General features: G+C 38.6%; 1 protein-coding gene across 1 annotated transcript in view; it reads right to left on the reverse strand.

Annotated features, from left to right (window-relative positions):
• Positions 1–937: 937 nt before the first annotated feature.
• Positions 938–27,704, reverse strand: part of KLHL14 (kelch like family member 14) — a gene marked incomplete at its 3' end in the record, with an annotated part of 98,275 nt that continues 71,508 nt past the window's right edge. The window contains exons 3-8 of the mRNA XM_081252890.1: positions 22,403–22,492; positions 14,203–14,281; positions 6,787–6,977; positions 6,547–6,705; positions 3,374–3,531; positions 938–1,078 (exon numbers count right to left, since the gene is read on the reverse strand). Of these exons, the coding sequence (XP_081109016.1) occupies positions 938–1,078; positions 3,374–3,531; positions 6,547–6,705; positions 6,787–6,977; positions 14,203–14,281; positions 22,403–22,492 (818 nt within the window). The remainder of the gene's footprint in view (positions 1,079–3,373; positions 3,532–6,546; positions 6,706–6,786; positions 6,978–14,202; positions 14,282–22,402; positions 22,493–27,704) is intronic.

Consider the following 27,704-nt stretch of genomic DNA (forward strand, 5'->3'; position numbering starts at 1 on the left):
GTCTTTTCATCCCTGAATTTCCAAAAGCAATCATTCAGTTTTCATTAGGGGTTAAGTTTGGGTCAGATGTGCTATTTACAGAATATTCAATATTGCATGACTGTCTTTGTCAGTCCTATATTTTTGAAGCAAAGACCAGGTATATTCATGACTTATATGCTGCTCCAAATGAGAAAGCGTGAGCCTCTATAAACTGAGTAGTGACACAGCGTATTTTGTCTTAATCTTTCGGATAAAACTGAGGACACAGAAATTATGACTCTGGCTAGCCTGGAACCTACAGGGCAGAAAGCAATTGCTACAAGAGCCAATATCTTTCTCTTCTACATTCCCACGAGGTGCTGATAGGGGCAGAAGGTATATGAAATGAAGTTATATGGAAACAAAATTGTTCCTCTTTAATCTTTTATGATTTTCTATACCTGTGTTGCCTACGGAATCTGTGAAGTAGCCACAGGTTAGGAATACAGAATCTAGTGGCAATTTCTGTAATGCAGTGTGAGTATTTTGGTGGGTCAAATTTTGAATCATTCATGAACACAATATCCCCAAAACTTCAACATAGATCACATGCAGGTAGACTACAATGCACAATACTGATCTTAGGTCTCTCTGGGGGGCACTCTCCCGTTTTTTATCTTTCTCCTTTGGAAAGTTGAGATCCATGTGAGGAGTTTTTATAAAGCTGGGACAAGTTAAAACCAGTCTGAAATGGAAGAGTCTGTCACCACAGGAAGTTCGGTGTAATCCGAGTTACAGACAGAGTACCTGTTCGAGGACAGGTCTCTTTCTTTTGTAGCTTCTTGTAAATCATCAGAAACCAAGAATGGAGTTTCGGCAGTTGTACCATTAGGATGTATTGTTCCTATTATAATAGGGATGTCCCCTGTCATTGCTTCCTAGAATGTGATACTGTTCATTCCAGGGTTTCCTGGTGTTATTTGTTGTAAGGTACACAGGCAGGTAGGATAACTGTTGCACAGGCTGGGCCTGCCAGTGGTTCTGCTACGTCTCCTTCAAGTTCTGTCCAGCTGCCTTTTTCTGGACAATAGCATATTGTAGATGACTTGTAGGCTCCCTGGAATGGCAGAGCAGAGAGCCTTTAGAGAATTGCCACGGCAAGCTTATTTATCACATTTACATTAGGAAGACAATATTTTTTCTCTGCTCTTGCTAAAAACTTCCAAATGAAAGCAATGGATTTTAAACCATTGTGCTCTAAGGGAAGATTTGGGATTGGCAAGATTTCAAAATCGGGGTTTTGTATGTGTATGTGACTAATAATAAAAGTCAAGCACCTACAACACCCAAATGATTTATAAATCCCTTATGATAACTTACCTCAAGTTGGAAATTATCCCTCTGGTTTAAGTTTAAAAAAAAGGAAAAATTTATCTTTTATATTCTTTTTTTTTTTTTTTCCATTGTTGTGGCCTCTCCTGTTGCAGAGCACAGGCTCTGGACGCGCAGGCTCAGCGGCCATGGCTCACGGGCCCAGCCACTCCGCGACATGTGGGATCTTCCTGGGCCGGGGCACAAACCCGTGTCCCCTGTATCGGCAGGCGGACTCTCAACCACTGCACCACCAGGGAAGCCCTATCTTAAATATTCAAATAAAAGAAGTAAATTGGATTTCAGATTGTCACCTCACCTTTCCATTTTTATCTTACTACTATAGAGAATCAGAGATAGGGTTCCAAACCAGTTAAAAATAAACTGGAAATGAAGACGTGCCAACTTCTTCACACATTGACGTATTTATTTTGAAAAGGCCACATGAGAAATAAAAAATGTCTTTAATCTTGTTTTCTTTGTCAACCTCTGAGGCTAGTGCTTGTATAATATTTCCCTTCCTAAACCAAAGCAGTTTTGTTTTGACCATAGGCAAGAAACAAACAAAAATCCCAACCAACATAATCGTTTTCTGAAAGTGTATTCCTGGTGTCTGGTTCCAAACATACATACTCTTGCAGCTATCAATTTCCACTAGCAAAAGAGCACATGTACCAATATCTAGTGATATATGTCAATACACATTCACTTCCAAATAACTAATAGCTTTTTAAAGCTCCTCCAAACTTTGTATAACAATCTTGTTGGATGCAAAAGAAATAAAACTAATTAATATTATTAAAATCCCAAATTAATCTTATAAAACCAACACATATAAATAGGAAAATATAGGAATGGTCATCATTTAAAAAGTGACTGTGTAGACCATTAGACCCTATGTGTCCTCTGATGTGATGTTATTTGAATTACACAGCCACCTCCTTACGTGTTCTCACTAAAATAAATAAATAAATAGATAGATAGACAAATATATAAATAGATAAATAAATAAATGGTACATAAATAACAAAAGAAGTTAAAACAGAGAAAAGCTGAACTTAAGTCCTTATCTCTGGCTTCCAGTCTATAGGAAATAGGGAGATAGAGGACTATTTTTAAATGACAACATAGGAAATCATTAGGCAATTCGAGAGTATCAGATATTCTATAAGATAACTGACCTTGCTTTTTCAACAAGACAATGGCATGGGACAGGAAGAGGGGCGGGAGTAATTCTCCAGATTGTAAGAGATGTATGAGATATAATAAACAAATACAAGTGAGAATTTTTGGATCCTGATTTGAACGTATCAATTTGAAAAATACATTTTTATTCAAGTCAATGGGATAAACTTGAAAATTGATTGCATATAAAAGAATTATTGTTAATTTTATTGAGTGTGATAATGATAGTGTTTACATAAACAAGTGATTTTTTTTTAGAGGAATACTGAAGCATTTAGGGTGAAATAACATGTCTAGAATTTGCTTCAGATTGATTCAACCAAAATTTTTTAAAGGGAGGATAGATGAAGTAAGTACTGCAAAGCACTGATGGATGTCAAAGTTGGATGGTGCTTTAACAAGGGCCCATTGAACCCTCAGTTTTTTTGTATGTTTAGAAATTTTCATCATAAAGAGAGGGGAAAGTGGAAAGCAATGGCAAATTACATAATCCTAAATAGAATTTGTGGGTAACTGAACAATTAATTTCCATTTTTTATGCTTAGCTGGTCAGAAACTTTTCACTCTCCCAAACAGTTTTAATAGAACATTTGTAAAAACCACTTCAGTCTTTTAGTTGGAAAGCATGGGGGTGGGAGGGAAGCAGAGACCTACCGCATTCTGCGATACAATTGACCAGATAGCAAGACAGCTCTACAGCGACCACACTGAGTCTATTTTACAGCTTAAAGCAATTTACTGCGTGCATATAAACATGTTACTCTTAAAAGGTACTTGTGTGGGTGGTAACACATTTGGAGAGAAACAAAAAGGAAGCACAAATAAAAAGGAGGAGGAGATAAATGTGGACACTTACCATACTCCAGCTGTAGCCTCCCACAAGGTAAATGCTGTCATCTAGCACTGCACAGCCAGGACCACTGCGACCCTCCAAGATGGGAGTCTGTAGAATATTCCACTGGTCACCTTTTGGGTCATAGCATTCCACGAGCATCACATCAAGGTGGGAGAAACCTAAGTGACAAAGCAAAATGGAATCACCAAAGAATAAACTCTCAGGGTCCCAATTTAAGGCTAGGGCTTCTTTTTGCAAAAGGACTAGGGCCAAGAAGTAGATAATTGTGTCTTTGAAGACACATGTGTAAGCTGACTGGTGAAATTGGGAGACATGTCAGAAAGACCTAAGAAACAAACAAACAAACAACCCTTCCCCCCCACTCCACCTCGCCACCGACACTCCAACCCTGTATGCTTTGGATTACTTTAAAGCAAAAATGCCTGGCTAGATGTCATTGGTAAAAGCTGATTTACCTTGGAGTATCAGTAAAGGTTTATTTAAACCTTATTTAAAAAGTTTAAAATAGTAATAGCTAAAGCAAGCTTTTTTTTTTTTTTTTTTTTTTTGCAGTATGCGGGCCTCTCACTGTCGTGGCCTCTCCCGTTGCGGAGCACAGGCTCCGGGCACACAGGCTCAGCAGCCATGGCTCACGGGCCCAGCTGCTCCACGGCATGTGGGATCTTCTCAGACCAGGGCACGAACCCGTGTCCCCTGCATCGGCCGGCGGACTCTCAACCACTGTGCCACCAGGGGAGCCCTAAAGCAAGCATTTTATAGACTGCTTACAATAAGCTGATTGTTTTCTAAGTGCTTTGTATAAAGGAGCTCATTTAACCCCCTCAAGCATCCTGTAGATACCATTATATTCATTTTATAGAGGAGAAACTGAGGAACAGAGGGAGTTAATGACCTGAGTTAGTCATACAGCCATTAGATAGGCTGAGATTTGAATCCGGGTGTACAGGCTTCAAAAGTCGCACTTTTACAGACTAAACTTTATTGTTTTTCTTAAGTGAATATTCTGTTCTCTCAAAATCTTTTACTTTTTTCTTTTTTTTTACAGTCTGACTATATGTATAAACAGCTGTGATGATGTGAATGGTTTCCAGTATCTACTAAGGATCCAGGTTTAGAGTAGGGGGCTATCGTCCTCTGAAAGACTTTTCCCACTTTTGATAAAATTTCTCAGTGGCTGGAGCAGTAACTAGGTTGCAGAGAACAACTCATTTCCCCAGACTCCACTGAAGCCCTGCCTTTCATTTAGGGAGTGAAAAATCCTTAATAGGAGACTCAGGGTCACCGAGCAGACCAAACCTTTAAGGATTTTTTTTTTAATTGTTAAACACATGCTATGGATGTTTGCCAGCTGACAATCACAACACATATGGTAAATTAGTCAACATATCAGTCTCTTCAAAGTAATTAAAGAGATAGACCAAAAATCAGAAAAATTTTCACTCTTGAAGTGGTGGACAGACTATTTCAGGCCACTACCTTTTTACATAAAATAAATCACATAAGGGAGCAACAGAGCAATGTGCTTACTGCGACCCTGTGATATAATCCTTTCCTTTAACATTAAGAGTTTGATGATAATTGTTGAAGCATTTATATGAAATGGGGATTTGGGCAAGTTTCCCTAGTGGCATCTATGAGGATATGTGTGCCTTCTCTGTATCGAGTACATACGTTGATTATAAACCTCACAATTACCAAGGAAAGGATAATTACCCCTTTTTTACAGACAGACATGAGGTAAATGTCTAGAGTAAGATCACACAACTCTAAGTACATAACTGGGATTCAGACCCAGGCTTAGATGCAAAATCCATACTCTTTCCTCCTTTCACAATGTCTTCCTGAGCTAACCTAATTCTGATGTGCATGTGCTATTTTTCATTTAGGTTGTCATTACCTAAGTCTTTTCTTCCAAGTATAAGCTTAAATACTAAAAGTTCCTAAAATATTAGGCATTCTTGTGCAAAAGAAATTAGTAGAAGTCATATTTTAATGCAGAAAGCTACAAAGTTAATATAAAATACGTTGATGTAAAGGAATGAATGGTGTATGGACTGAAATGAAAGAGCACCAGTGAAAGCAAAAAAGAATGAAAAGGGAAGAGTCTGAAGCAGTAAAGATAAATTCCCTTCCACTGAGGAGACCTCTAAGGTGAGAAGCAGATCTAGACCAGAATATTGACATTTCTGATTGAATATGAACTTGGAAATACTTACTTAAAAATTACACTTGTCCAATATTTATTACATTTAGGGGTAAATATGTATTTTGAAAAAGAGAAAAAATGTCTATATCTAACTCATGGTTTAAGATGGGTATATGATTGGAAAATAAATGCACAGAATCGCCTTATGTGCCATACCCAGATGGCCTGTTTCTCATTTTGTTCAATTTCAAAGATCATTGACAGTCAGAGCTGGAAGAGATTTTAGAGAACAACTTGACCAACTTCTTCATTTTCAGATGAGAAAACTGAAGCTCAAAGCAGTTCAGTAATGTTCTCAGAATCATAGGTCTCTCCGCTTTCCTGTCAAATTCAGTGTTACACACATGCACACAAACTACGAAAAAGTTGCAGTCACATACATACACAAGGAGGGAAACAAGCCAAAATATGGCTCTAAAAAGACTATGCTTTAAATGTTACTGATTAAAAAAGCAAATGGAAAGAACTTGAGAATCATAGATGGTTTGATATTCAACTCTTCAAAGAAATAATTCTAAATTTAGACATGAAATTCTACTGTTTTCTTTAAGAAAAATCACATACACGCTTCTTTGTGCTTCTCTGACTAAGGTTCTTTATGATTATTACAAAAACAATTTTCTGGAAAAAATCCATTACTATAATTTTGGTGATAAGGAATAATTTATTTTACTGAATTCATTGTTACAACAAATCGTTTGTGCTTTTCAGTTATTAATGCTCTGGTTTTTTAAATTTTCTGTAGACATCATTATTCATTTCTTTAATGTATGTGGTAACTTCAAAATAATCCTATCTGCAGGAGAGCCAAAATAAGTGCTTGCCCAAGGGTACTGCTAATTTGCAAAGAGTAGATTTTATTTGGTCAACCTTTTTACTTGGTTAACTATGATTATCTAATGAGAAACCCCCTTAGCAAGAAACATGAGATGCAAATGATATTGTGATTAAAAGAAAAAAAAAAGACCTTTCAAATGATTTCCTCCAATTGCATACAAGCGATCATTCATTACAGCCAAAGTGTGGATGGCACGTTTTGTGTTCATATCTTGTTTTCGAGCCCAGACATCCATGACGGGGTCATAGCAATATAGCCATGGGACATATTCTCCATTGTGTACCCCCCCTGTGAATTAAGCATAGACACACAAGTCAAGAAAATGCCTTGGAACTGAACTTTGTAACACAAAGTGGATGAATGACTTGCCTGAAATGTATATTTTCCCATTGTGCACTGCTCCCGCATGAGCTGCCAGAGGCTGTGGCAAAGGGGACACATAACGCCATTCATTTGTTTCTAGGTTATAACACTCCACGCTGGACAAGTAGCCAGTTTCATTCCGTCCACCAATAACGTATAAATGTTTGTCCAACCGACATGCATAGAAACTGGCTCTTCTACAATGAAAAAAAACAAAAAACAAAACAACCCAATGTAAATCACAAAAGGAGCCCAGTCAGTCATGGGAAGCGAGGACAGCCTGTTTCAGAAAGGGGTGCAGACCTTTGGAAATTACACATATAGCTCCCTTCTAAATCTGAGACCTTGTACAGCAACCATCTGCAGTGCCCATGCTGGTTAAGATTATCGATACTAAAGTCACAGTAGAGGAGAAATTCACAAACTCTTTGTTTCAGCTCTTTTTATCTTGCTTTTTATACACTGTTAAAGTGTTCACTAATGTTTGGGATATTTGGTACCTTGTAAGGATATCACAGCTCAGTAAGACAAAGTGAAAAATGAGGTAGATAATGCAACAATAATAAATTATCTTGACATTCACTTTCTTTATGGTCCTTCAAGGGTCATTGTTCCCAATTTATAAGAGAACTACATCATCAAAATTTTTCTTCAATTATCATTTTTTTCTTTTTTCCTCCCAGTACGACTGCAAACAGAGAAACTTTTTCAACTGAATATAGTGTTGAAATCTTGCTCTTATATAACCCATATTAGGAATTTCATCTATGTAGCTTTTGGTGTTGATTCTTATGAACCTATAAGGTTATTTTAAAGTCTCTTTTCAAGAGAGACTATTTATTAAGTTATCCCACCTTCCATCAAAGGCAAAAGACATGCAAGCTGTGTTGAAAGGACTGGAGACAGGGAGGCCAGTTCTGAGGGAGAATATAATCTAGGAGTGAGAGATTGAGGACCTGAATTAGAATTTTAGTAGAAGACATGAAAAGAGGTGATGCAAGATATTTTAAAGGAGGATGTAAGGCTTAGTTACTAATAATATATGAGAGCTGAGGGAGAAAAGAGGTTGGAAGAGGACTTAAAGATTTGGAGTTAGGATGACTAGGTTGAAATCTTAAGCAAGTCCTTGACCTTTTGCTTCTTTTTTTCTCATTCATGCTACTGGAATAATAATACTTCATAAGGATAACATATGGTTCAATACTGAAAAAGTACAATTGTGAAGTGCCAAGCCCCTCAGAGAACATAATTTATGTTTATTGAATTAATGGTCTTTATAAAAATTGATGCCAAGACTCTTGGGCAATGTCAACAGCAAAATGAGGAGCCCTAGAGGTTTTAAATCAGGTAAACCTATACTGTTTGGAGATTTTCCAAGTTGTGTTTACTAAGTGTCAAAACCTCTGGGAAGCAGTATATAGCATCTTGATGAACAGTTTGTTCTCTGGAATCAGATTGCCTGGCTATATGACTCATTGGGTGTGTGGGCTTTGACATGTTACTTAACCCCCTCAGCCTCAGATTGCTCATCTGTAACATAGAGATTATGATGGTACCTTCCTCATGGGGTTATTTGTGAACACATGCGTAAAATGCTTGTCATAGTGTCCCACATTTTGTTCATGCTCAGGAGCTATCAGTTGATATTATTTGGATAAAAAGGTTTTAAAAATCAGCTATCAGGATGTTTGCATATAAACTTTTCTGAATAGTATTTTAAGTGATGACTAAATTCTTTAGTGTTTTTCTATAATTTATACCATAAATATATGGCATATGTTATGGATGGTGATATATGAAGTTTTATTTTATTTTTTCCAGCTTTACTGAGGTATAATTGACAAAACTGTAATACACGTAAAGGGTACAATGTGATGATTTGATTTGTGCATACACTGTAAAATGATTTTCATGATCAAATTAATTAACACATCCACCAGCTCATGTGGTAACATTTTTTCTTTTGAGAACACTTAAGATCTACTCTCTCAGCAAATTTAAAGTGAACAATACAGTATTATTAACTATAGTTACCATGCTGTACATTAGATCCTCAGAATTTACTTATCTTATAATTGAAAGTTTGTACCCTTTGACCAATCTCTCCCCACTTTCCCCACCCTGATCCCCTGGCAACCATCATTCTAATCTGTTTCTTTAAGTTTGACTTTTAAAGTAAGATTCCACATATAAGTGATATCATACAGTATTTGTCTCTCTCAGTCTGGCATTTCACTTGGCATGATCACCTTCAGTTTCATCCAGGTTTGTCATGCACATGGCAGGATTTCCTTCTTTTCTATGGCAGAATAATATTCCGTTAAATATATTCACCACATTTTCTTTATCTATTTATCTGTCAACAGACACTTAGGTTGTTTCCATATCTTGGCTCTTGTGAATAATGCTGCAATGAACATGGGAGTGCAGGTATCTCTTCAAGTTACTGATTTTGGTTCCTTTGGATACAGTATATGTGAAAGTGGGATTGCTAGATCGTAAGGTTCAGTTTTTCTGGATAGTCCTAGAATTGTTAGCATCATTGATAGTTTGAGAGTAATATTTTGGCAATGGTTTTTTCCCCTATGTTTTCTTGATGGTTTTGAAAGACATATGTGCTGTGCAAAACACAGAAAGATGATGAAAGGAAAAAGAGAGAATGATAAAAGTAGGAAGGAGAATAAAGAGCAAGTGAGATAGATTTCATTAAATAAGGGTTGTTGTTATCCTGGGCCCTTGTCTTCTGAGGGATATATGAAGCTCTGAAATTGTAAAAAGAATTTTTAAATAAAATGTCATATATTATATATATATATGTATATATGTGCATTTTTTGGAATATGTTTGGAGAAAGGTTTTGGGAGGAAGGTTTTAATCATATTATCAAGGGGATTAATAACATTAAAAAATTGGGATTTCCTGGTGTAAAGAAGTAAAAACTCATCTAAATATAAAATTAGTTTTAATAACAATAGCAAAATTAAGTGCACACAGATGGATCACTGGTTCCTTCCATTTCTCCAACCAGATTTCAGTTGCTCTCTTATTGAATATGATAGGTCAAGGTTATTTTACTAGCACTTTTACCTTCTCAAGTTAAAATATTTGATTGAAAAGACTGACTCATGTCTACAAAAATCTGTACTAAAGTAACACAGATATTTCTTTGCATCGCTGACACCAGGGTAGGTCAGTATCCCTCTTCCATATGATTCTATGACAGGTTTTGGAGCGTCTGAAATAATTAATTTACTAATTTTACTAATAGGCCATATTTAGTGGGCCAATCCCATAGTTTGGACCATGTGGGTAATGTACTATATTCTGAGTTCTTCTATGTATTATGTACCATATTCTGGTTTAGAAGAGAAAAATGTTAGTCATGACAAGTATGAAAATCCTCTATTTAATGAAGTTTAGATAGTGGAGAATAAGAGAAAGATCTTCTTTTGGCAGTGTGAACTCCTTTTATCTTGTCTAAAGTTGTTTTCTCACTCTTTCTGTTCTGGTTCCTTCCTTCCTCTCTTAACCCGAGGGAGCCTGTCGGAACTCTATTTTTAGCCCAGGCGTTCCTAATCTGATGCTCCGTGTACTCCTAGCTTTATCCACACAGTGTCACTGTTAGGTTCTGAACGGGGGAAAAAAAATCAGTAGGTTTCACTTCCTGACTAAAAGTGCATTTTTATGCAGAAATTTTAATAGCGAAGGTTCTGAGTCTCTGATTTATTCCCTTGCATGCCCAAAGTGAGAATTCACGAAATGCATTATAGAAACACTGGATAGTTAATGGTCTATCAGCAACTGTGAACATTTGCTCGAGGCTAAAATTTTATGCACCAGGTCTCTCCTGGGAATGCTCCCTGCCCCACCTACCCACACGAAAAGCACACCTGATTAGGCTGTTTTATTTTGGGGAAAAAGGAAGCTCAAGATTATTGAAGATTTTTTAATGGAATTACACTATTTGTATTACAAATTGTTCTTCTCTCCCTCCTCCACCCCTCCACCCCCTGTCCCAATGCCAGAGAGGAAATTCAATGAATTGAGATAAGTTTAAAAAGACTACCAATGACCTCTACAAATATATTTTGAACCTGTGTATTGTACAGATCTTTAAAAGTTCTTTCTGACCCTTAGGTCAGAAAACTGAAATTGTATCTCAGTTTCAACTTTTGACTTCTACAATCAGGTTAAAAACAACAGATTTTTAAAAACACAATATTGTCTCCAATTGTTTCTCGTAAGGCTGCTAGAAACATAGTATTTAAATTTGGAAACATCTTTGTTGTATGTGCTTCCAGCTTTTCACCTAGTCTGCGAAACTTAAACTTTGTTACTGGTGCTCTCCAAATGGCTTTTTATCTCCCTCCCTCCCTTCTTTTTCTTTTCTGTCTCCAAGACTAGCTAGGGGGTAATATCTCCACAAGAATAATACCTAAAATGTCTACTTTTTTTGAAAACAGCATTACAGTCACCAAAGCATTTTTATTGATCCAAGTGTTCATTTTTGCCCTCTTCTTACTGAAGAATCAAATCCTAAATCTGAGACCAAAACAACTCATCAGCTTTACATTTATCTTTGTATTTTTGTCTAATCACTTCTGTCAGTAACCTCATAGGCAGCAGGCATACAATTCATGATTGACCTATGGTTGAATAAGCCTGGAGGTCACATGCCCATTTCTCTGCTGAACTGGGAGGGTGTTCTGCACTTTTATTATATTCTTTTGGAAGCTCTGATTAGGTAAGATAATCCTAGGAATTTGCCCAGCCAGCTCTGTAAGAGTGGGTGACCCCAGAGGTGGCTTTCAATGTTTCTATTATTCTCAATCAGTTTGGTAACTTCCCAGCATAATAACTTCTCAGCAGTTAGGGAGCAGCTAATGGAAGGAGGGAGGTGGGAAACTTCTGGTGAGTTTGACTCATGATCTATACAATGCAAAATTAACTCAATTAAATGTCTCAAGAAACCTCTTTTCTGATCTGAAGAGTATTTCATATATTTTAGATTTTTTTCCCTTCTTTGTTTAATCACCAATTAAACCATGCTGGTAGCTAACTGTACTTGCTATGTTGAATGGAAGCTCGGCAATGACAGAAAAATTTCATTTTAAGTTATGGATTGCTGCCTAGGTCAACCAACCCATAGGAGATATGGAGCTAGAAGATTGACTGGGCATTTGTGAGATCTGCCTTTTCCCATTCAGCTCTGGAAGGAGCTCTTTATTTGGTCTATCGAGCTGATTGTTCTAAATCTAAAAAAAAAACTTCTTTTACTAGAGACCTGACATGATATACCATAATGACTTCGAAAGAAACGTTTAACAGTCCATCCTGTCAACGGTGGCTGCCGGGCGGCGACAGACCATGGCAGGTCTTTTTATCAGGTCAATGAGCTGCTAAAAATTGTCTAAGTAGGACCCTGCCATGATAGGCCATAGTGCCTCAGAGGAAGTCATTATAGAATATCAAGTAAACAATACACATTTTAAAAAATTACTAATTAGGTTTTGCAGCAATACTTCTCATCCTTAGGGGCTCTACAGTGAGATAATTGACCGCGATGTGAGTTATGCCTCCCAAACCCAAGGCGTGAAGGTTAATTATCGTGGTGAACAGCCCCCAGCAAAGGCGACCATAGTGATGAGATGCTGACATTTCAAACGTGTTATTGATGTGTATTTTTAAAGTGTTTTTTTAATAAAATTTTTTGGAATGGTTTTGATTAAAGGGTAAAGTGATGCAGCTACAATGACAGCAACTAGAAAATAACCCCAAAAGGAGAGAAACAAGGTACTTTGGAGAAAGACATGAGAGGCTTTTATATATACATGTATACACAACAGGAGGATTGAGAAGTTTGTCAGGATATTGATTGACTCAGAATAATTTCTTGAGGTACCTTGCAACTAGACATTCCTAACAGTGTCTATGGTCCTTAGACTATATTGTGCCTCATCATTTTCAATGTATAGCTTTTAGTCTCCTGAAAGAGAGTTTTAATATGCTTATATGGAATGGGAAGTTAGATATTGTTTCTTTATAGCAGAGATTCATACTCTCTTTCTGTAGTAATGTACCTTTTTGAGGAATGGTATGATCTGAAAATTTCCTTTTAACTTTGAATTTATGATTAAGGATTTAACTTGATCTCAGTGTAATCTGATTGAATGTTTAAAGAAGGAGATGTTAAGGTTATGAAGGAAATAAGAAAGAAAATTATTTCTTAGTCCAATTGAGAAGAAGAAACAGGTTGCAGCTTATCGTTACTATTATATTGGAAAATTTGCTCAAGAGGATGTTGAGATATTATTTGAAAAGAACCAAGTGTTCAAACATTAGTATGTGAATTTACATGTGCATATTAAGAAATGGTGTCCTGCCTAAGTAACAGTCAGGAGAACTGAATATGTATAAACATAGTTGCCTTATTGTCCTTTGATACTAGGAGAACTGGGTGAGATAAACACTGCATACATTAAAAATGAGGGGACACTTTGCAAAACTCTTTTTTTTGTAAGCTGACAAATCGATTTTGAATGTATGATGGCAAGATATTTGAGGAGGTAAATGCAATGAATTTGAGATTGTGAGACCTGAAAACTTCAATATTGAAATTTCTGCATCAAAGTATATACATATCATTGTGAGAATGGTGTTTTATATTTCAATGATAAGATTTAAATATATTATAACTAAGAAGAGTGGAATAGCCAGTGAAATTGTAGCTCTGCTTGTCAAAAAAAAAAAACACAAACAAAAACAATTCAACGTGGAAAAGGAAGACAAGTCATGGAGTGCATTATGTTAAGTGAAATAAGTCAGACAGAGAAAGACAAATACTGTATGATATCACGTATATGTGGAATCCAAAAAATACAACAAACTATTGAATATAACAAAAAAGCAACAGACTTCCAGATATAGAGAACAAACTAGTGGTTACCAATTGGGAGAGGGAAGGGGGGAGGGGCAAGATAGGGGTAGGGGATTAAGAGGTACAAACTATTAGGTATAAAATAAGTTACAAGAATATATTGTACAACACAGGGAATATAGCCAATATTTTATAACTATAAATGGAGTATAACCTTTAAAAATTGTGAATCATTATGTTGTACACATATATTGTACAGAACTATACTTCAATTAAAAAGTGAACTTTAACTAGTAACAAAAAAAGGAAGACAAGTCATACAAATTTTTTCTTCCTCCATTGGGACAAATAATTGACATCTTTGATTATTTTTTCCATTGAGTTAATAAGGCAGTTAGTCTAAGTTGGCCAGGCCAGGTTTTGTATTTGACTCCTGTGACTTTCACTGGCTCTGTTTAGCGTACCTTATCATGGAAAACCATTCAGCATCCTTACTTCCAGTAAAGCAGCCACAAATGTTTCAGACCTAAGAAATAGACACTTACCTTTCTTGCATGGGCGGAAGTTGTATCCAGCTATTAAATCGGGGATCATATCTGCTGACAAAATTTGTACTGTGTTTTCCTGTAAAAATATATTTGAGACACTTAAAACTTAAATTCTTTTGTTGTTTTGCACATTTAAAAGTATTTTATAAGATGCCTCTGTTCTCAGGTTTAACAAACAGATGAATTAAGTAGAGGGACTATCTAACACAGTATGAGAAGTGATAAGTCAGAAGAAAAATCTATGTGCCCCTTCAAACGTTTTTCCTTTTTTTCTTCTTTTCTCCTCCACTTTTTCTGTGGGGCGGGGATGAGTTGGAATAAAAATAAATCAACCATAATAATAAAAGCAAGTATGTTTATCAGACTAGTTTTATCTCAAAGTTAGGGTAAAATTTCTGTATTTTGGTGTTTATAGGTTTTAAAAACATGAAGTTATTGTCTATACATAATCAGTTCCAGAGACTAACTTGTGTGATATCTCTGGATAGAACCTTTTTCTAAATGATCCAAGAATTCTAGCAGTGGAAGAGTCCACTCTGTCTCCAGGGAAACAATAGCAATCACTACAATAAGAGTTTGCATTAGGAAATCAGTTGTAGGCTATGACTGTCATGCGAGTTCTGTTTGTGCATTTGGGGAAAGCACAGTTGCTGTGATGTATCACAAGTACATTTATTGAAATGGGAAACATGTGTCCTCAGAGCTGGTTAACCAGCTTATCTCCTCTGTTGAGCCTAAGAAACACAGTAATGCCTCCAAGGTATTAAAATGAATCTTGTTTTACATACAGTTTGACACCAAGGCAAGAAATAGGAGCAAAAGTGTGTATTCCATTTTCTGTGTAGCAACTGAGATGACAATCATCTAAAGCACCTGAAGCCTTAACTCTAAAAGCCTGTTTTTCATTAATGTATGTGTAACTAACCATTGAAATATAGGTACCAAACTTCACCACAGGAATAAACAGATAGGATTGTATGTGTGTGTGTGTGTGTGTGTGTACATGCACTCACATGGGCATGTATACACAACACAATTATTAATTGCAAGAATATATATTGAGTGCTCACTATGTGTCTTATGTGTTCTAGGTTCTGGGAATATGTTGGTGAATGAGAAAGACAAAGTCCTCGTTCTTGTAAATAAATAAACACAGACTTGTAAATAAATACATATATAATAATGCTATATTTTCTTTACCAAATGCCAGAAAGAAAAATAAAGCAGGGATTGATAGAGGGGAAGCCGGTTTCAGTAGGATGGTCACCTGCTCACAGATATCTTCTGCAAGCCATGCAAATATCTGCAGAATTAGCATCTCAGGCAGTGGGGAAGGTGAGTATAAAGTCCCTGGGCTGGCCATGCATTCAAAACCAGCAAGAATGCTGGGGTGACTTGGACAGAAGTCGAAGTATATCAAGGTCCAGACACGGTGTGTCTTGTGGACTGGTGTCAAATTTCATCTTTTGTCATAAGACAATTAGGAAGTCACTGGAAAATTTTGAGCAAATGAGAAACATGGCCTAATTTACCTCTTATCATGATCACTCTGGCTGTTGTGTAAAAAACTAGACCATACAAGGGCTGCTCTGGAAGTGGGGGACCTGTCACGAGGCCATCGCAACAGTCAAGGCAAGAGCTGGCTTGAGTGGAGGTGGAGGCAAGATATGGTCAAGTTTGGGATCTATTCTATGGGCACAGCCAATAAAATTTTCTGATAGATTGAGCATTGGTATAAGAAAAAGTGAATAATTAAAGACGACTGCTAGGTTTTTAGCGAGAGGAACTGGATGGAAGGTCATGCAACTTCCCAAGGTGGGGAAGACCAGGCAGGGGTAGTTGGGGGGTTAGGGAGAGAAGCCATGAGTTCTGTTTTGGACTTAACCTTGAGAGGACTATCGGATCTCAAAGCATAAGTGGCTGGTAGGCCACTGGCTAAATGAGGCTGCAGGTGCAAATTTTGGAGTCATTAGTCAAGAGATATTGTTTAAAATCAAAGAACAAGGTGAAACTCTTTAGGGAAAGGGTATGGAAATGGAAGAAAATGAGTGCTGGAATTGAGCCCTGGGGGAGAAGAAGAAAAACTAGCAAAGAAAAGGAATTGTCAGAAGCAGGAGGAAAAGTATGGTGGTATTTAGAAGCCACGTCAAATAGTGTTTCAAAAAGAGGAGTGAGCAACGGAGAACTGACCATAGGATTTGGAAACATGAGGGTTGGTGGTGACCATGACAAGCATTGTTTCAGTGGACAGGAGGGCATGAAAGCCTGAGTGGGGACTCCTCAGGAGAGACTAAGATGTAAGAAAGCAGAGGCAAGAGGATAAGCAATGCTTCTTAGGACTTTTGACATAAAAAGAAGAAGATTATAGCAGGAAGATGCAGCATCAAGAGAAAATTTTATTTAGTTCTTGGTTGTGTTTTTCAATTCAGAGGTACTCCAAAGTCCTTGAGTAGGCAAAAGGGAATGAGGAATAGGCTTTAAGTTGGAGCAGAAACAGTAATAAGGGAGATATGTTTTATCTAAAATATATGGGTAGCTATGGATTTGGTAGCAGCAAGATGCAGATTTTATCTTTTGATTGCTTCTGTCCTCATTGGACTAAGAAGCAAGGCTATCAGCTGAGAGTGAGGAGGGAGGTTTTGGAGAAAGGTATTTGAGGAGAGAGAAGGTGTGAAATAACTAACTCAGAGGGTGGAAGAGTGCATTGACCAGGGAAACTTAGTGGAGTTGGCTAGTAGCCAGCATGGTTCATTAGTAGCCAGCATGGCCGTATGGTTTTCTATGTCCACATTTAGTTGCTCAGGGGGAGGGGAGAGGTGGAAGAAAGTTGAGTTTAACCAGGACCAGGGCTTTACCAGGCAAGCATAATAGGAGAGAAGGACACGAGGGCTGCAGGCGTATGCACTAATGTGATTATAAGGATGGGCAACAGAATATAAGCTCAGTAAGGAGGGAAGTAAGGGCATGAGGGGATGATGGACAATGAAAAAGTGGTAGGGTAGAGTGAAGGAGGTGGCATTTCCAGGATAACAGTGGGTAGCTGCCACATAAAGGGGCAGCAGGTGGTAAAATCTGAAGACACCCTTTCAAGTGGTGAGTTTTAAGGATGTGGGAGTGGCAATGAAGAAGAAGTAGAAAAGCTATCAGCCTACAATAATGTGAAATATAAGGGCGGGGGTGGGGAACAGAACATAGTCCGCATTGAAGAGGGTGGCTGGGAAAACAGTCCTCTCAGAGAATAGCCAGGTTTTGATTAGAAAAGAAGCTGAAGGGACCATTTAGGGAAGAGTTTAAGGATTATAGTGATCTTGTTGATGTGAGATCATGAGTTCCAAGGATTGCATGGGAGGGTTTGGATGGCCTGGTTGGGTGGTAAGTCAAGTTTTATTTGGGGATTACAGAAAGAGTTGAGGATTGCAGAAAGAGTTAAGAGTGCCAGGAGTGAGTATGACCCAAAAGACTTGGATCCCACAAAGGGAGGCTCCAACCCAAGGAAGGATGATGTCTAGAGTTGGTTTATAAGAAAGTTTTTGTAGAATTTGCAATCATCTCCCTGTAGAAAAAAGCCATTCTTGATAGTCAGGTTTCAAGGTTAATTCCCAAATGTATCTGAAGATCAGTGTTGTTAAGAGGAATGTAGAATATACACACCATGTATAAGAGTGTTCCTCTGTGAAGTTTGGTTTAGAATTTCCATTTGGAGGAAGACATCTGCCTCCTTTCAGCAATGGGACAGATGCCTTCACATGCTGAGCACTGGTGGTGGAAATCAGCTATTTGCTTTGCTTATTGGTGGTAATGCCAGTGGCCTTCCCTCAGAGAAAAGGCTAAGCAGGGACTGGTGTGATTTCGATGGAAGATGAAGAAAGGGTTTCCAGAGGCAGAGTCATTGGTGTGAAAAAAGGGCAAGGATGGAGGATGGGAAGATAAAAAGAAGAAAAATGTTCTAAAGTTGGCAAAGGATGTGCAGAGGGGATAACAAATCTCAGAAGGAATGAGTGTAGTAGAGTGAGGAAAGTGAGATAAAATGGGGACATTCATTTCTTCCTTGTGGCTTTCATTGACACTACTTAGGAGCTTGCGTGGGGTAGCCACATGCAATGGAATTTTGGAATACTCTTCACTCCTTTAGTTTCTTCTCATCTTTTCCATTTTCTTCTAACCCTTCCTCCACTTCTTCCCTTTTTTGATGATGTCCTGTCACCAGACCCTGTTGTTGACTATCATTTGGGAGATAGGTAAAATGGGGCAGGGGTGGCAGTTTTCAGCCAGTGGTGGAGGGGAAGGAAGCAGGAAGACAAGGAAATCCCCTGCGGGCAGTTTTTTTGGGAGTCAATCATCAGTAAGTGACAAATGTAAATTGGTTCTCTGTAAGTTGGGGCACTGAAGGAATATATGCATGTATATTAGCATATTACAATGCAGTCTATCACTAATGACATGAAGGGAGTTAATAGGAGTTAATATCTATAGCTGAGTAGGAAAAAAATGTATGTATCCTGCTTATATTTCCAGTAACTCATATGTTTTATGATTTCAAATTTTGGTACTATAATCAAGATAATCAGTAAATAAAATTATATTTGTATTTTATGAGTACGTATTTGTGTTTTATGAGCATGTATTGAAATGTACATTTTTGTATTTCATTCAAAGACATGCATCTCAGGCACCAATTTCATAAGAACTAAAGTTTAACTTAAGATTTCATCTTTGGAACTGATGTATACATAACATTTAAACTCATAGATTTTTAATTTTTCCTCCCTGTCAGTAGTGAAATTAAAGCATGTTGTATATTATTATAGGATTGCTGTTCTTTTTTTTTTTTTTTTGCGGTACGCGGGCCTCTCACCATTGTGGCCTCTCCTGTCGCGGAGCACAGGCTCCGGACGCGCAGGCTCAGCGGCCATGGGTCCAGCCGCTCCGCAGCATGTGGGATCCTCCCGGACCAGGGCACGAACCCGTGTCCCCTGCATTGGCAGGCGGACTCTCAACCACTGTGCCACCAGGGAAGCCCAGGATTGCTGTTCTTTATAAGTTTTGGTATTAACTGCTTCCTTTTTAGTTGTATGAGGTATTATAAAATGAAAATCCTATATTTTTGAGATGATGGTGTCCCTTCATGGTTTTCTAAATGGGGAATAATGAAGAGCTCTTTGGGAGCCAGTAAGAGCCACTGTCCATGATGATACAATACTGATTTAATTTCACAAGATCAAAGGCAAATGCACAATTGTTGTCTAATATCTAATTAAATACATATGTTTATGTGAGGTGGGGAGTGTGATACACTGGTTAAAGGCTGAGGCTCTGGAGTCAGACAGACTTACCTTGGAATCACTCATCTTCTTGCAAGCTGTGTGTCCTGGCAAGTTGTTTAAACTCTTAGGGCTTAGACTTGTCATAGTAAAACTAGAGCAATCATGCAACAGGCCTCATGGGATGGTCGTGAGGATTAAGTGAAATGATGCAGATGAGTGCTTAGCAAAGTTCCTGGGAAATAATGAGTACTCAATAAATACTACGACTAATACCAAAATGGTCAGCTGTGGTTAACCAGATGGATGGAATATGAAACTCCATGGAAACCATTTAAGGGATGGTGGTGGATGTGTGTTTTGGTACCTAGCTGAGATAATTTTACCAGATTGGTACACCTGTTCCCTACCTGATGGTTGTTGGTTGTTCATGGTCACAGCTGCTCCCTCTCTAGAGAACTGCCCTCAGCTGAACTGGCCACTTCACTGCCCACCCTCACCCCCACCTGGGGGAAGGCCTCAGCCAATGACTGATTGGTTGACATGAGGTACAAAAGACTGGCCTGCTTGCCTCACAGTGTGACCAGTTATCCTCTGCTTAGGAGATGCTAATCAGTGGCTCATCAGCATTTACCCAGATCTATACTAAATGACCTCAAAGGCGAAAAAAGTCAGGGACGGAATGACTCAGATTTGCAGGTGGAACTCCCAAAGTTCTAAATAAGGGTCTTACAGAAAGAGAGCTGTGAGCTGCTAGGCCCATATGGAGACTAAAAGTAAACAATATACAGTAATTAAAGTTTTACTAAAGTTCAATTTTGAGCCTCCTGGCGGCTAAAGCAAAAGAGACACATTAAATCATATGATTGGCGTTAGAAGTAATTGTTCAAAGCACACCATGCCTCGGTACTTTGGTTTGACAAGGACTTGTCACGCAGGTCTTCACATAGAGCACGCTGAGTGGTGGCAGTGAAAGGTGCCCCCGCAGGAAATGCAATGCTGTGCTTTCTGTAGTCTTTTCTCACAGCATATTTGTTGAGGGCTTTAAACTGAATCACTGCTCCTCTCAGGGGTCGGGGGTGGGGGGAGGAGGCAAATCAGTGAGGTCCAGTGGCGTAGTTTTATGGGAATCTGAATTAGCTCAACGATAAAATCTCGATTCTCTAGACTAGAGGAAGGAATATGTCCCTTATACTCGCCCCTAATCCCCCCACCCATCCTCTCGGTTGTGTGTCTGATAGAACTTGAACAGTAAGCAGTGGCGGGTTATTTTGGGCAGGGGTGGGGGTGCAGGGGTACACCCAGGGAGCAGGTTTTCTGTGTTGCTGATTAAGGTCTGTCTCACAGGAATGGGAGGTTCATAGTGATTTGTGAAAACTGAGTTGTCGCCCCAAGACTGGTCTTTTAGCAGAGGCTTATCCCACGTGGGAACGGAGGTGGGCTGAGAGAGCACCATTATTAGAAACAGGACTTTCCATGGGACTTCCCTGGTGGTCCAGTGGTTAAGACTCTGCGCTTCCACTGCAAGGGGTGTGGGTTCTATCCCTGGACAGGGAACTAAGATCTCATATTCCACGCGGTGCGACCAAAAAAAAAAGGAAAGAAACAGGACTTTCCAGCCTTCTCTTGTCATGTGTTAGTTTTCATCTGGCCTTCAAGAAAACAAACAAACAAAACCCCCAAAACGAAGTTCTGCAGATTCTTTTTTAGATAAACCTGCTGGCTGTGTACTGTTTCCTTACAAACGCTCTATTCTGTTCAAATCACTTCCTCGGAAGAAGAGATTAAACAGGAAATAGAGAGTTTACAGTGGGTTGTATATTGGCCAGGGTTTTTGTTTTGTTTTGTTTTAATATATCAAATCAGTCATTGCAAAGATAAGTTAGAGGAGAGATATTACATATTTTTGTTCCTGATCCAAATCTGTTTCTCCCAAAGCCCCGGAACCATCTTTCCAAAACTGAAAGATATGAACCAACAAAGCTGATCTTGAGAAAGAATGTCCCCTTCTCTTCAAAGAAATGTTCTTGGAGGGTGGCCTGGGTTGTTTTCCTTTAAGATTTTCTAGGGTGAAGAGATGTAACAATTTTCTATAATTTGCCTTTGTGCAGATGCTGAAAGAGAACATTCACCATAAAATATATGCAGTTTATGTAATTTCAGCTAGCTGTTCTGGGGTTTTAAAGCAAAAATGTGTACCTGCAAGCTGTTTTATGGCTTCTCACTCATAATGATCTCTGTTACACAGAAGGCTACAACTGCAACCCCTCCTTCACGTGCAAGATTTCCAAAACTATCTTGATAATTTTGTGTGTTCTGCAAGGCGCAGTGTTCTCCCTACATTAGGCTTGGGAAGTGTATTCAAATGTTGCCTTTCTCTTTGTGATACAATTATGAAGTAATTGCATCAACAGGGAAGATGGTGGATAATCCGTGGACAAAGCCCTTGCAGGAGATGCAGCAGCCAGAACAGGTGTCAAGTAATGAACACTGCAAAGGAACTTCAGCTCAGGTCACGTACAGCGCGACAGCAGATAACACTTATTTATTGAAACTGCATATTATTATCCTGATAAAATGGGAGAAAAGTGGTGGAGAAGGTGGTGAGAATTCTTAATAGTTGCCGCTTGCTACCTCCCTTGAGGGAGTCTGGGCTTACGCTGGTGGCATTTCTCAGGGGATGGATCAGGAGAGGGGCTGGGCGTCACGGTGAAGCCAAATCCCCAGACAGTCCATGAGTGAATGCACTGCTGCGTATGTCCCCTGCCAGCTCAACGGTGGACCCTCCCTCTGTCAGCCCACTTCACCGACTACTTCGTTTGTCCCTGCTGCACAGAAATATGTTTTCCACGGTAATTACAAAATGGACTGCCGCTGGCACCTCTCATCACACACAGACTTGTTGAGCACCTACTGTTAAGTGGTTCAATAGTTACCATTAGGGTTCCATTGGTCCTCTCCGCCCAACACAAACAGGAAGTTTTCCACCTCCACAACACAGTGATGGGCACTGTTGTATGGCATAACTGGAATTGAGAAAAAAAAAAGACGTATAAAATCTTCCATCTTAGGACTTGATACCTTGGTTCACTAGTTATGTGATTTCCCCAAAATGTATAAAACGTGAGACTAAGTCAGAAGGAAGAAAAGCACATAGACAAGCAGAGTGGGGCACCCACCAATCCACAGTGGCTCAGCGGTGTGCTCCCAGCAATTGCCAACCCCACCCCTTTTGATTAATTTTACATAATGTTATTCTGCAAATTAGTCAAGAACAACCTATCGGGCTGCTTTCAATTCTTAAGTCCTCCTCACCTGCCTGATGATGGGGATCGTGCAGTCTACAACCATGACGGACACTCCCAAATGGTCAGGGCTGGGGCTTACTTCTTGGAAGAAAGAACCCAGCATCCACTTGGAGCCATTAAGCCGCTCTGCCCAAACTTGGCTTGCTGGCAATCTTTCCATAAACAGACTCAGGGTGCTTGGTTGCTTTCTATTCCACAGCAATGAGCAAGCTGAATTTCCATACAGTTTTAAGTTTTTAAATTAAGGTCCTGCTGATTTAATGCCTTCTCCAAATGTATATGCTTAATTTCCTGTACAATGTCATTAGCAGCACAATCACACATTTTCTATCTATCTGCTTAAGAGCTCTTCTGGAACAAAGATAAAAACTGTCAGGAACGTCATAAATATCCATTCCCCTCGTCTTGCCCTGCCCTGCCCCAAATGTGGTGGCTGTGAGGAGGGCGGCGTGATTCAGAAACCCACCAAAGGTTTCGCTGGATCTGTTCTCATTTACATTTTCTTTGGGGACACACACAACAAGAATAGGACACCCCTGTCACCCCGTGTGCAGTGCAGTGTTAGTCTCTGCTATTATTACATCATATGGTGAATGTAAACCTACACAGCATTTAGTTATCATATCACAGGCAGTGGTTTGGGCCCAGTGACACCAGTAGGAAAAATGATGTCCTTGTTCAGCTCATCATATGGGCACCTTAAATCTAGGTGAGGACAAATGGGGAGGTGATATGCATGTTCAGGCAGGGAACTTATTGCTTGACATGGATCAACAGAGCATTTAAGAAACCAGTGCAGTGGGAAATCAATATGAGTCAGGGCCAGCTCGTACTCTGTACTCCTTTGCCAATCGAGAGAGAGAGAGAGAGAGAGAGAGAGACAGAGAGAGACAGAGAGAGAGAGAGAGAGAAACGAGCCTATCTTATACCCAATTTACTTTGGATGATATATATCTCATTTCACTTTGTTTTTATTATCTTTTTTCTCAGAATGCACTTATGCTGGCTAAGATATGTAAACAAAAATAAGGAGAAACAGGCATAGCTTTGAAACCTGTAACACAGCTTCCAAAAGAGCAAATCAGGTCGTTTAAGCTTCATATTAAAAGATTTTAGGGGGCTTCCCTGGTGGCGCAGTGGTTGAGAGTCCACCTGCCGATGCAGGGGACGCGGGTTCGTACCCCGGTTCGGGAGGATACCACATGCCGCGGAGCGGCTGGGCCCGTGAGCCGTGGCCGCTGAGCCTGTGCGTCCGGAGCCTGTGCTCCGCAACGGGAGAGGACACATCAGTGAGAGGCCCGCGTACCGCAAAAAAAAAAAAAGATTTTAGGAATTTTCATTATTTTATTATGCATTCACTTTTACTGTGAATATTCACTATTTTCGAACTTATAGCCACGAGGGAGAAGACATTGGTGTGGAAACCCTGGATTTCTGGGATCATGTAGAAAGTGGGTGTGCCGTGGATTTGTGTGGCCCATGAATTAGGTCAGTTGATTTAGGGAGTCACCTCGGCAACGTCTTTCTGCCCCTCACCCCTTAGTTATCTCTTTGGAAAATGCTTTTAACCATATAGCTCCTGCAGGCATCACTTCTCAGAGTCCATTGGGGCAGAGTATATGTTGAGTTCATGCAGCAACTAAAACTGGGTGACTGGATACGTTTTGAACATCTGTTTTTCTTTTCTTAAATTAACTCATCATTGTTTGGATTATACCAAACACAAAACTATGCTACCCATATATTATGTATAGTGTGTATTTTATGAACAGCCTGGTGCTACTCTGGTTTATCACAATGCCATCTGGGCAGTAAACTTACAGCATTGTCACCTGTAAGCATATACTCATAGGAGACATGTGTGTAAGAACAGCGGCCACTGATACAACCAACTTACTTTATGACTACCAGTCTTCCAATATTTATTTAAAATTTTTGGTCAGTTCAATGCCCACATTTTATTAAGTAATAAAAAATCGTATTATCTTCTTTTTAACCAGAAGTCCAGCTTTATAATAAAGCACAGACTCTGAAAATAGAACAACAGTTACGTTTTGTTCTTGTCATTTACTTGCTCCCATTCAGGCAGAAATTAAGTGAAGAAAAGATTCTTAAGCCTCTTTCTCATTTGATTACCCCTATTGTTATGCTTTATGCAAACAAATGAAACTATTGCACTAAACTAACTATTGAAACCTTCAAAATACGAGAAGGTCTTTGAAATGCTAATATAAAGGCTGTTTGAAGATATTCTCATTTATATACCCATTTTTACCCTTGTTTTAAAACCTTGTATGCTATATTTCTTGGCTCTTTCAGCATTTTCATTCCTGAATTGTTGTCTTTTCTGATTTATTACTGTGAATTGAGAGGCTATAAATATACACAAATAACTTTTTGGGATTATTCTGAATGTAAAACGCTCCAAATCTATTAGAAAAAAATCAATATGAAATCAATGTTTGAGTTTTACAAAAGACCTCATTTCTTTGACTTCTGATTAAACCTGAACGAAAGCAAAATAAAGAGGGCAGTGATCAAGAGAAAACGTCTGCTTAAAATGGCACTGGGTACCGCAATTATTGATTATCTTTTAAATAACAAGGAAGACATGCCCTCTCCCTACCAGATTTCTCTAGGGATGCACGCTGGCCTCGCCCTCAAAGCAGGTACCAGAGGAGAAGTTTGTACTCCCTGTTCATATACAGCCCGGTGTGAGTTTTTAGCGTGTCAGTCAGTGAGTTACAGGGAAAGGGTAAAGAGAAGCTAATCAGGATGAAATGAGATTAAAGGCTGTCTAATTTTACAGCAACTGTGATCCATCAGCCACTGTGAAAGTGACAGTGGAAATGAATGATGGAGACAGACAGGTGGGGCTGTACATTTCACTGATTTATCCTCAAATGCACTGGGCCTTATTTTATTGAGTGAACATGACCGCATTTATCACGACTGTCATCTAAACCCACTTCCCTCCATTTAAAAAGGTCACTTTACTCACAGGGAGTAGGAGAGAGGCACTTTCAAATCAGATTTAAAGTCTAATAACACGTGTTCATAAGGCCCTTTGTGAAAATTCTCAACTTTATTAAACAAATTCGAAGTGCTAGAAGGAAAGGGGAAAAAAAGCCAGAAAACTGAAAAGGAAGAAACCTTTGGTCATCCGAGGGAGCACGTTCATTTAGTCTCTAAGTTTGAAGCAATTTGTACCATTTTTGCCTTTCCCACTCCAAATACCTGCTATTCTATTCTAGTCTGGGAAATTCAATAAAACATTTACATTTAATATTTTTAATTAAGAAAGTAGGAAGCAGGCCATCCTTGGAGAGGGTACTAAGTCATAGTATTTACTCTGCCAAATGACTAATCATCATACACTCAATAGATGTTAGCCATTGTTACAAGCTGAATCTCTGCCACAATTCACTTACATACCTGTTAATTGTTTTCCCATAATTTTAAGGCCACAAAAATCTCAGTGACAAAAATTCTTTTACCCCTCCCTGTACAGTGACATGAAATGTACTGGCATGGTGTGCACAAAATTGGTCTTTGTGGATATGAAAATGAAGAGTCAAACTCTCAGAGTATTTTGTGTTACTTTTCACAATAGGGACCACCATTTACCAAACATTTACTATGTGCCAGGCATTGTGCAGGTGCTATATACATATGCGTATATGTAATTATATTTATATATAGTTACCTATATTATATCTCTGAAAATATAACAGCACTTATGATTCATTCTTACTCGCTCCTAATCAGGCAGAAACTACATGAAGGAAATAATATATGATATTATAATACATGATAAAATATAATACATGATAAAATATATCTATATTTTATTTGCCTATATCTCTCATTTAATATAACTAACTATTAGGGAGGCATTGGTCATTCATTTTATTTCTGTAAGAAATACTGAGGCCTTGAGAGGTTAAGTCACTTGTTGAAGGTCAGACTCAGCTAATGAATGGCAGAGATAGAATCCAAACACAGGGATATCTGGATCCCAACCCATGCTCTCATCCATTTCACTCTACTGATTTTCAATAGGTATGTTCATCCGACCAGCAAGTAATTACCGAGTACCTGTGTGTTCAATGATGGTGTTCTTGAAATTTCTGTATAATTTTTTGTTATTGAATCACATTTTAAATGTTTCTCATTTTCATATTTAAAAGAATCCGTAATAAAGCAAGTGGACATTCCTTTACATTTTTTTCTATAAATCCACATATTCAAATAGTGGATTTTCTTAAAGTAAGACACATTTACATGTATTTGATGGAGCCAGAAAAACACTGACCAAATCAGCTAGTTAAGGATGGGTAGAGTCTATTGGCAGAGGGTTTTTATTTATTTGTTGAACAGCGAGGGCATATTTCAACCTTGCAAGCAGATTCAAAGTATCTTGGGCACAGAGACCCTTTTCCTGGCATATAAAATGTGCAGGGGTCTTGCTGCATTTACAAAGGACTTGTTCTGCTTAAGATCCACACTCCTGTTTCCTCCCATATTTTATATCTAAGGAATATATATACCCCTTCCAACAGAAAGTATAGGTATCCTTTGCAACCACAGATTTGCATGAACATCCAAACAAGATTGCATAGGGCTATGGCAAGTTTATAGGATTGCTAAACACATGGCTGTTGAATGTTTATCATTTCAAGTAACATTTATGAGGGCCTTGATTTCCTTTTGGCTTCAAATACATAAACTTACAAAACTGTCAAATATGACATAATTTTTTGGAAAAAGTAATTAATGCCCATGTTTTGTAAAAATACAGTCTTATAAAAAATAATGATATACAGGAACAATAAGTTTTCCTCTTATGCCTCTCAGCCTTGCATTTCCCTACTGCAGAAGCTATCCCTGTTATTGTGTTCTTGGATTTTTCTTCCAGAGAGATTATATA

Source organism: Mesoplodon bidens (assembly GCF_964165515.1).
Source record: "Mesoplodon bidens genome assembly, chromosome: 13".
Taxonomy (NCBI): domain Eukaryota; kingdom Metazoa; phylum Chordata; class Mammalia; order Artiodactyla; family Ziphiidae; genus Mesoplodon; species Mesoplodon bidens.